The sequence below is a fragment of the Dreissena polymorpha genome, chromosome 7 (assembly GCF_020536995.1).
Source record: "Dreissena polymorpha isolate Duluth1 chromosome 7, UMN_Dpol_1.0, whole genome shotgun sequence".
In the NCBI taxonomy this organism is placed as follows: domain Eukaryota; kingdom Metazoa; phylum Mollusca; class Bivalvia; order Myida; family Dreissenidae; genus Dreissena; species Dreissena polymorpha.
This window is the reverse complement of record NC_068361.1, coordinates 72,882,049-72,893,143: the sequence shown is the minus strand read 5'-3', so window position 1 is coordinate 72,893,143 and position 11,095 is coordinate 72,882,049. Positions and strand designations below refer to the sequence as shown.

At 33.3% G+C, this 11,095-nt stretch overlaps 1 protein-coding gene across 1 annotated transcript; it reads left to right on the top strand.

Annotated features, from left to right (window-relative positions):
* Positions 1–7,335: 7,335 nt before the first annotated feature.
* Positions 7,336–8,908, top strand: LOC127837309 (putative nuclease HARBI1). Its single transcript, XM_052364248.1, has 2 exons — positions 7,336–7,504; positions 8,300–8,908. Exons 1-2 carry the CDS (start codon positions 7,413–7,415, stop codon positions 8,514–8,516), a joined length of 309 nt encoding a protein of 102 aa, XP_052220208.1. The 5' UTR covers positions 7,336–7,412; the 3' UTR covers positions 8,517–8,908.
* The last annotated feature ends 2,187 nt before the right edge of the window (positions 8,909–11,095 follow it).

Genomic DNA, 11,095 nt, shown 5'->3' with positions numbered 1-11,095 from the left:
TTTTAAATGTCAAGTGTTTTTACAGCCTTAAGAAAAATTTGTCATGTTGTTCCCTATAATGGTAAATCTGATTCTGTTTGTTCTTCACATAGGCCATCAGTGAAGCCAAAGGAGAAGCAAAGCAATTTGACGAAGATAGTCAAGTCAACAATGACTTTTCGTATTGATTACCATGAACAGAAATTGATTCAGATGAGTCGATCGTAGACAAAGTAGTTGGAATACTGCGACATTTCAACTCTAGTGCCCTCAAATCCATCACCAAAGCATTAAGGCATTGGCGTTCTCCTCTATAAAGAATATAGTAGCCGTCACCTGATATAAGATAATTATGTTCTCGGCTTAGTTCCTATCCTGATCTTCGGTTTGAACAACAGCTGCACAGCAAGCCACTAAAACACAGCATTGGCTGCATATGGGTGCATCGTACTCGTCAACATTATTCCGAAGGCTAAAGTACGGAAGCTTGTAGTCTCCGTAGCTGATTACTGATACCATTACGAGACGAGAGAACAGTCGATGCCAAAAGGAAAACATATGACAATCATAATTGCAACAAGCACTTCTGCAAAAGAGATATCGATTCCATGATAACCGAAAACCATGAACAGAAAATTTGACATCAAGAAGTAACCAGGCGGTGGTCGAATTAAATTGAAGTACATGAAGTTTATGTATTTTGTGGGGTAAAAAATGTTACACGTGTGGTGTTAGAGTATACTAGTAATACAAAACACACATATAAAATTCGGCAGCCCTATTGACTACTCGTTCGACTTGCATATTGAAATTATTGAAATTATACATGTTTGTGTGTATTTTAGATTGTTCACACCATAGTAACAAAATTCAAATTTATGCAAACTATTTTAAGCCTCCAAAACCCAGAATACATTGTGCTGAGAACCGCAGGGTATGTCCCGCTGAAGTGCACATAAATTTACTCCACCTACTGTAGGTTGTTTCTTACATAAATCAGAAAATTGCAACACATTGTTTAAATGTTATTTTTGTTTTTTGTTGTTAATTAATTATATACCACATCTAACAATAATGCAGACTTTATTTCAGGTATTGAATTTGACCATGTATGTTAAGCAACTTACACATTCAAATATTATTTAAAGAGCAAAATTTATATGAACAAAATGTATAAAAACTCTTATTGTATAACATGTTTACATTGAATCATAATGTAAATACATGTACTACTTCTAACATGTATGACAGTTTAAAAAGATGCAAATAGTTAATATCAACCTAATAACAGAAATTTTCCATGTTTAGTATTTGTATCTTATTTTAGCGGCCATCTTGGTCGCCATCTTGGATGTCGCAACCCGGGCATATTTGGAATAAACGATTTTTCATTTTGCAATCTACAGAACTAAACGAACATTTTGGTTTGCGAGACCCTCTGTTTTTGATCGAAAACCGTTTACGTTTCTTAATAAGCGAGTAATTTTAGACAATTTGCACAACTACAAACTTAGGACATAACTACTGTTCTGCTAAACGATAGCGCTATTGTATGCAGCTTTTATTTTGTTTGTGGTAATGCGATATACTTCTTAACGTATTTAAACCCGATCTTGATGCAGAATTGAACCCAAGTGAGTTCAAATTCAATTATCACTTCCGGTGTTCATTTCTTTATTGAGGCAAAAGTGAAAGTCATAAACAAGTGAATAATACAAATTATATTTATTGGTCGAAGTGTACATATAATGTATTATTTATTTAATTTCTAGTAACAAAGACATATTTTGTAATATCCAGTATGTAATATTTGGAAATGCAGGTGTGTGTACTTAATATTCTACTAAAAATCCTTTTGCAAATGTGCAACCAAACAAACCCTTGCCTAACTTGTAACTTTCGAAAACACATTGCTTTACAAATTTAACAATGAACATCACGTTGTATCTCTATAAACGTTATATATAATGTTCACATGCGAAACGTTATTATTTAGTTTTTTATTAGATCGTGATACCACGTCCTTTATTACACTAATATTAAACAGAAATTATCTTTAAACACGGTAATTTAATTTCGAAGGCATACAGAAATCGGTATACAATTTTACTTCCGGAGCTATTCAGCTTTCTCCTTCACATAACACAATTTAATTCTATTGTGGTTTGACAACTTAAAAACTTAAAACGATTCAAGTGTTTATAAAGCGACCGCCAATCGTGTCAGTAACATGACATTTAATGTGCATAAGTTATTTACTTAATGATATAGTGATTGATAAACTATATATTAATTAATCAGTAACATATTTACGCAGTATTTTAATTTCTTTTTAAATGCTTTAAACGTTTATCAGTGCATACCTCCAGCTCAAAGTTGCTCCTGGTAAAGGCACAATCTAAGATAAAAATAAGTCACATGTATGCATGTAAGATTAAGATAAATCAACCATATACATTGTTACAACACACAATACCTGTTTTCATCGGTATCAGATAGCGAGTCTATTGTGGATAACTTCAAAAACTTCATAAAAATCCGTTATCAACGCGAAAGCGGAAATTTTCAATTTACGATTATCGCAATGGAAATGAAAATGGTATGCTGCACTATTGTTTTCACTCAAGTTTCTGCCTTTGGATGAGGAAATCAAAGCATATAGTTATAGTTCTTGTGTTTAAGTCATAACTTAACGATGTTGAATACAAATACAGTCAGAAAGAACAAACGATAGTTAGCTTTAACCTTAGTTACTTACGGAGATGCAGATGTTTAATAAAATATATGAGAATCTAAATAAAACCAACAATGTAAAAAAATTGATCCCCGTTATTTGTATTTTTAACTCGACAGCGGAAACGGCCCTGCAAAATTGAATGGTGCCACTTCCATCTTCTACACAATAATGTTTTGTGACGTGATCACTTACCTTTTATCGTTGCTGTTTCTGAAAAAGATGTTGCAACTTCGTATGCATACCAACGCCAATCCTCATCGAAAAATAAAGGATTTGTACGCTTTAAAGTGTCAATTTATTACTCATGCAGGGTATGGAAGTACTTTGATAACAGATGGCACTTCGATAACAGAGAACAACGAATGCCACGCGCGAGAGGTGATTTGGTCAGCTTTGTTGAATATTCTGTTCATTTGGTTTCCATACACGGAACATTGTTTGGCCAATTAATGGTATAGAATTTCGTATTGCGAAGAAAGAAATTCCCGGAAGAACGGTGGATAATATATGAAACTGATTACATTCCATCGATAAACAGCAAAAATTGGATACTCAGCACACATTTTAAGAAAATGAAAATATTTCGCATTACATAAGAATGTGCTTATTGTTCAAAATAAAAGATCAATATGTCCATTAATGATACACCATGTTACATTTTAGTTTACTAACGTATTCGAGGAAATTCAAAAGGTTTAAGTATCAGATGCCAAATGTTCATGGACACTTCTTTTACCGATCATCCCAATGGATCTCAATGGCTATGAAACGTTTCGTCTATGCGATGTTTGTCAACGCATGGACAGGGCAGTTTCGCCGAAGTGGCGATGTGCATCGCATAAACAGGTCTTCATATCAATATGACGTTAGTGTACACGTTTGCCGCATAGACAGGTATAGCATTACGAATTTAAAATGCTAAATCAAAGACTTATATGAACAGAAAAAGATGCAACAACAGATGCCTATCAAAACTTAGTTATTCAATAATAATGTTAAAATGCTAAATTTAAGGCTTATGTGAACAGAAAAAGATGCTTCAACAGATGCCCATCAAAGCTTATATTTCAATAAAAATATTATAATTTATTACACAAACAAATGGCACTAAGGGTAGGCTAATCAGTAGTAGTAGAATTCAGACAATAATTTGACAACAATTTGTAAACGTGTAAATGAGTAAACAAATCAAAGATCACGGTGTTGTTAAAGATTTCATAAAAGATTAAACAACCCCAGTCTCAAACAATAATTACGACCTAAATGTGAATGACAAAAGCATAAAATAAGAAGTAAAACATTTATGTAACTAAAAACCTACCTGCGCACCAACTACTCCTTTATAAAAATATTTAAATCTTTACCTGTCCGTATAACACGATTTTATGCAACAAAACCTTACGGATGTCGATTTAAATTGTTAGTGTAATATATATCTTCCTCGTCTGCGTCTTAAATTATACTTCGTGCAATGGTATGGAGAAGTGAGCCTGTTTAAGCTAGTCGTAACACAACTATTGTTAACGCACACTGGAAATTTGATATCCGTCAGGTATTCGGTAATTGTACCGAGGTACTGTGATAGATTGATGGCCAAAATAGTAACATAATTTGGTGTCATGGCTATCGTATGACTAAACTATCCATGCAGTCATATTAGGTTTGTTTGTTAAGATGTGGCTTAAGTGTCATTTTTGTTTTCTTATGCGAATCCTTTAATGGCTGATTTTCATGTAACATATGTGATGTATTTCAGACTTGAACGCATTCAATAACGTTTACTGAGCAAATATGTTGGAGAATACTGTTGACTTCTTGCCCTTAGCTTTAAAGTGCCACTAAATTTCATTATAGGAAAACCAGACTTTTGTCGATCGTACATGTATGCTATCGAATTCCGCCTTGGCATAAACTCTTTTCCAGCCTCGAAAAAAATGAATCAATATATGAAGTGCGTAAGTTTATATGCTGCTAAATATTATTTACAAAAAAAATAATCCCACAATGTTATTATCGACTCAAGTCAGCAACTGCTTTTTCTGTAATAAATTTCTTTGATAACTAAGGTTGTGTGGAGTACGTAAAATATAGAGGTTCGAAAATTCACAAGCATTATAATGTACTTGTAATATTGCAGATTTCTAGCAGCCAAAGTGTTTGTGAGAAACAGTTATAACTGTATTTTTCCAAAATAGGGTTCATAAATCCGGTTTCGTCGAAAACATCCAAAGAAACATGCAACGTTTTGCAAGCTCCCATACTTGTTGCTATGTTTATAAAGTTCCATTAGTAAAAAATAAACACGTTTTAAGTTACATGTATGCTCGCCATAAAAAACAGACGGAGTAACGGAAGGACGTTTAGACGGAAAGAATGACGAACGGTTGAACAAGATGCTTCCATGTTTTCATTGATAGCCTGAATCGTCGTCTACATAATATAAGGTGATTAGGCGTCAAAAAAGTATTTTGTTTGCACTAATATCGCCAATTATGAAAATGACTGTCATGTAAGCGAATCATACAACTTAAAAATATTAAAGTTTAAGAAAGAGTTATATATTCACTTTCATATAAGTACACTTATATATACATAAATGTATATAAATATATATAAAGAAACACACTATGTTGAGCAGCTGGATCATTTCAGATTCCCGACTGAAAATGGCGCTATGGCACTCTCAAAACAAGACTTCTACAGGCGGTGTAGGATTCCAAACGTTCTCGGTGCTGTTGATGGGACTTTGGTTCCAATTCTAGGCCCTTCCGAACATGAAGAGGCATATATTTGTAGAAAGGGGTTTCACGCCATCAATGTGCAAGCTGTTTGTGATTCTCGAATGAAGTATGATTTCTTTTCTTCACTTTAATCCTATACTTATATTTTACTATTTTTTAAGCAATTGAGACATGTTTTTTGTTATGAACTTTAAATAATTATCGTTTTGATGATTGTGCTGTTGAGAAAATCAAATGCATGGTTAACCTTTGATGATCATTGTTTGTCCTTCTTGCACCGTGTTGTCATGACGTGAACACTGAACATTTATCTTTCCTTGCAACTTTTCAAAACTAAGTGCAAACGATTTAAGCAATTTGTACATTTTTATGTTTTAATTCTATATACTGTTCGGTATTTTGTTATAGGCTATAGGTCACATTTGTACATGGCGTGAAAATATGTTAGTATTATTGATTACAGTTTCATAGATGTAGTTGCAAAGTGGCCAGGTTCGCAGCAGCATGATGCTTCCATTTTCAACACCTGTGGTCTAATGGTATAAACTCTAAAAACACAACTTCAATTGTTCATTTTGTCACTGTATGTTAATTCATTTGTTATCTCCACGCTTTTAGGATAAAAAGTGGGGATTATGTGTTGATATCCGTCTGTCCCTACGTCAGTCCTGGCCGCTATCTCCTCCTACACTATTAGAACAAGAACCTTGAAACTTGCACACATGGTACCTATGAGCATATGTGCGGCGGTGACAGTGATGTTATTATGATCTTACCCCTGGGTCAAAGGTTATGAGGGTTGGGGTGGGGCCGCGCCAGAGATTTTCCTGCATCCGAGTTTCAAAAAAGGTTCATAACTACTGTGTCCCTTCAGATATTTATTCTGAAGATCAATTTATTTAACATTGTAGGCCAAATTTAAGATAAAATACAGATAACAAAGGAACAAGAATAAACACTAATGCATATTAATACTAACTGTCAGTTAATGTATTTACAACAGGTTATATTTATAGTGTATATTGATGAACAGACAAAGGTGAATTTAAATGCCCCTTCAACATTCTTCGAATTGCAGGGCATAAAAAAAGGAAGTTTTATTTCAGACTTCAGTTTATAAGAATATATGCTTTAACCATAAAATAAATTTTACTGAAATAATTGTTTTTTCATCTTGCACTCTTTGTACCATACTTATGGTTCTTCAAAATCCTATCTACATGTATTCAGCAACACTAAGGGTGCATTTGATATATACAAAATTATAAATTTTCTTTGCTGTCCATGGATTTATTATACCCCCACAAACGAAGTTAAGGGGGGTGTATAGGAGTAAACTTGTCTGCCGGCCGGTCGGTAAATCCGTATTAAGTGTCCTCTCTCTAATTAAAGTAGTTTTCATCCGATCTTCACCAAACTTGGTCAGAAGTTGTATATAAATGATCTTAAGGCCAAGTTCGAACATGGGCCATGCCTGGTCAAAAACTAGGTCACAGGTTCACTTAGTGCGTTTTAAACATTGAGCATGGTGTCCGCTCTCTAATCAAGTCGTTTTCATCATAGCTTCACCTAACTTGATCAGAAGTTGTATCTTAATGATGTGTAGGTTCGAACATGGGCAATGCCGGGTCAAAAACTAGGTCACAGGGTCACTTAGTGCGTTTAATACATTAAACACCAGTGTCCGTTGTTTTTTGTGAAGAAAACATGCGAAATATTCTGTGTCATTGCAGAATGTGGGGGTATTCGTCATGTTTGTGACAAAACTCTAGTTATTTTTTGTTGCAATTCACACTTTGAAATGCATACATACACACAATAAATTAAGTCAATTAACCTACCAAAATGATGTTTTATGCATTTAGGAACACCTGGAAAGAACACATGCAGGAGTTTTGCTTGGGGATAGCGGATATGGCCTGAGAAGATATCTTCTAACACCTAAACAAAATCCCATGACAGAGTCTGAAAGGCGTTACAATAATTACCATGCCAGGGGAAGAGTGGTTATTGAAAGAGCGTTTGGTGTGCTGAAATCTAGATTTCGGTAGGTGCATGCATTTATATTATAATTTACAATTAAAGAAAACCTGCACAACTTATGTGAATGATCATTATCTTTATTATTAATATATTTAAATAACGTAAGCAAAATTTAACATCATTATCTATGAAAATAACATAAGTTACGCAATTCATTCATACAGAAACAATTAAAGGGACTGTCAACCACGAATGACGAAAAAAGAAAAGTTAAAAAATACCGTATTTTTTACAAATATTAGTTTATATTGTTAAAAAATATCACGAATGGTTTATTACATTACTTGAAAAAGTTGTTATTGTCAGTATATTCTGTAATAAAATTTTGTAATGTGAAATCGAAAGTACATCGCGAAAATAGTTTACATAACGATATGCACACTATAAATAACGCAAGTAGATTGATCATTATATATTTATATATATATATATATATATAATATATATAATATATACAATTCACTAGGCATACCACAATTTGCATTCCTGTGTTGATCACGTGTCAATGATGATCAATCTACTGGCGTTACTTATAGTGAACTGTTAGTTACCTGGTAGACATACCCAGTAAAATTTATTACCAAATATCATGCAAATATGAAAACTTAACAACTTTTTTTAGTAATGTAATATACCAGTCGTGATATTTTTATCAATATAAACTAATAATTGCAAAATTTCGTTATTTTAAAACTTTTCTTTTTTCGTCATTTGTGGTTGACAGTCCCTTTAACTTTTTACAATGTTTCATAATTAACTAAGAAATTCATTTTTATGTAAGCATAACTTGTTTCAACAGATGCCTACACAAATCTGGTGGTGTACTTCCATTCAACCCTACAAAAAGTGCTCATGTTGTTGTGGCCTGTATGAAGCTGCATAATCTGTACATAACGTTCAACGTGAAGGAACCACAGGATGCAGTCCATGTGAATGAGCTGGCAAATGAGGATGTCTTAAATGAGCATGATGACAATGCGCATTCATTTAGACAGGCAATCATTAACATGTTTTGAATGACTGGTTATAAGCACGTTGTAATTTTGAATAGCTGTAGTTAAACAATTCAATTCAAATTGATATGATCTGTTTTGTTTACATAAAAGTTTACTGTATTTATGCCCCCCTTCGAAGAAGAGGGGGTATATTGTTTTGCACATGTCGGTCGGTCCGTCCACCAGATGGTTTCCGGATGAGAACTCAAGAACGCTTAGGTCTAGGATCATGGAACTTCATAGGTACATTACTCATGCCTGGCAGATGACCCCTATTGATTTTTAGGTCACTAGGTCAAATCGTAAAGGTCACAGTGACTCGAAATAGCAAAATGGTTTCTGGATGATAACTATAGAATGCTTACGCCTAGGATCATGAAACTTCATAGGAACATAGAATATAATTGGGCAGATGACCCCTATTGAGTGTCATGTTACTAGGTCAAAGGTCAAGGTCATCGTGACTCAAAATAGTAAAATAGTTTCCGGATGATACTAGTAACTAATGAATGCTTACGGCTAGGATCATGAAACTTCATATGTACATTGATCATGACTGGCAGATGACCCCTATTAATTTTTAGGTCACTAGGTCAAAGGTCAAGTTCACAGCGACTCGAAACAGTATAATAGTTTCCTGATCATAACTCAACAATAATTAGGCCTAGAATCATGAATCTTCATAGGTACATTGATCATGACTGGCAGATGGCCCCTATTGATTTTCAGGTCACTAGTTCAAGTTCACAGCGACTCGAAAGAGTATAATGCTTTTCTGATCATAACTCAACAATAATTAGGCCTAGGATCAAGAATCTTCATAGGTAAATTGATCATGACTGGCAGATGACCCCTATTGATTTTCAGGTCACTAGGTTAAACAAATTATTCAAACAATGGCTGCCACTACAACTGACAGCCCATATGGGGGGCATGCATGATTTACAAACAGCCATTGTTATAGTTACACATTTTTCAAATGACCTTTCAAAATATGACATTTAGTTATTAACTTATAATGAGTGATCTTTTGATAAAAAAGAGTTGCCATTTTTTTATTTAAAAGTATTATGCCAGCAAATATATAACTTTAAACCATAATTATGTATGTGTTTGTTTTTCTACTAACAACAACTCATTATTAATGAAAATTATTTTGTATCAAACCTGTGCACATTGTGCCACAAGGCCTAGAGCTTAACTATTTGGCATATAACATTGTGTATATGCACTTGGGCACTTGCAACAGCTAAGAGGCATCTGTTGTAACAATCTTTTTAGGCAGCTTTAATTTATAATAAAATATCAGTTAAAAAAACTTGACATAACATTGTTGCTGATCATTGCATCAGTCAGCTTGTTAACAGATGCTGTTAGCTGTTGCAAGTGCGCAGTCTGTTCACGATGTGCACAGATCAGTTCTTTGAGTAGGAAAGTTTTTTGTTCTTCAAGTTTGACGATTATGTCCCGTTGACTGCTTGCTGATACATCTGTAAAGTCAACAATTCCATTACAAGATAGTCAATGATGGCCCTATGAAGGTTACATGAAAATTGTTTTATTTCTACAGACAGAAACTATTTTGTAATCAACAGCAGTATCATTAAAACATGTTAAATGCTACTGGAAACTGTCATGCCTATAAAATGATAAAGGCACACAACAAGAGTATGCTAATAATACACATAAACACTGCACAAAATCCATATATTTCTATTAAATAAATTGAATTGATGAAGTCATCTACATGACTCCGTGTAGGAATCACTGAAGTACATGTAAGATAACAAACATGTTCAATTTAATGATTAAAAACAAGTCTGACAGAATGTTGGACGGACAATCAAGTCGAAACGAAATATATCCATTTTTTTAGGCTGAATTATAAAATCCATTTTGATTTGTTGCATAAAATGTGGTTATCAATTCCTAAAAACATCTTTTATATAGAACTGTATTCAAATATCAAATATTACATTAATTACTATTTACCTTCCATTTTCTGTCTTTCCTTGATTTTTTCAGACACTGATGCTTTTCTTTCTGTTTCTACAAATTAATTAAATGTATTTATTAAAAACATGTACATAAACATAACTGATTTGTTCGAATTGTCAAGTTAGAAGGCAAACAGTTGTTAATCATTAACATGTTAAAGTACTACATGATTAATTTTGCCAATATATTTACCATACATTCTCTTGCAATTCTATTACATGCTCATACTTGAAAACAAAATTTACCTGGCTCATTGGATACTTCTCGTGCTGGGCATGATGCCCCTTGGACTGGTTTTGGAAATAAAATTGAAATTGCAAATTGTTTAATGCACAGGCAAGTTAATCAAGTTTATGGTTTAAAATTTGCATTTATATATTTTTTTATTTTCATAAATATTTTTGGCTCTCATTAGGGGAAATGTAAGTAAAAAAATACAAAACGAGAATTTTTGACTATACGGTAAAGATCATCAATATTAATATCATAAGTATGAATAATTTTTTTTTACATATGTTCATTAATGACGACTGAATAGACAATGTCCTTTCAGTGTTGCATACATATACCCGTTATAAAACTTCAAAAAGTATTATTGATAT

Coding starts and splice junctions, on each gene's coding strand:
- LOC127837309 (XM_052364248.1), top strand. CDS start 7,413: ATGACAGAGTCTGAAAGGCGTTACAATAATTACCATGCCAGGGGAAGA. Junction 7,505..8,299: donor GTGCTGAAATCTAGATTTCG/GTAGGTGCATGC, acceptor TTGTTTCAACAG/ATGCCTACACAAATCTGGTG.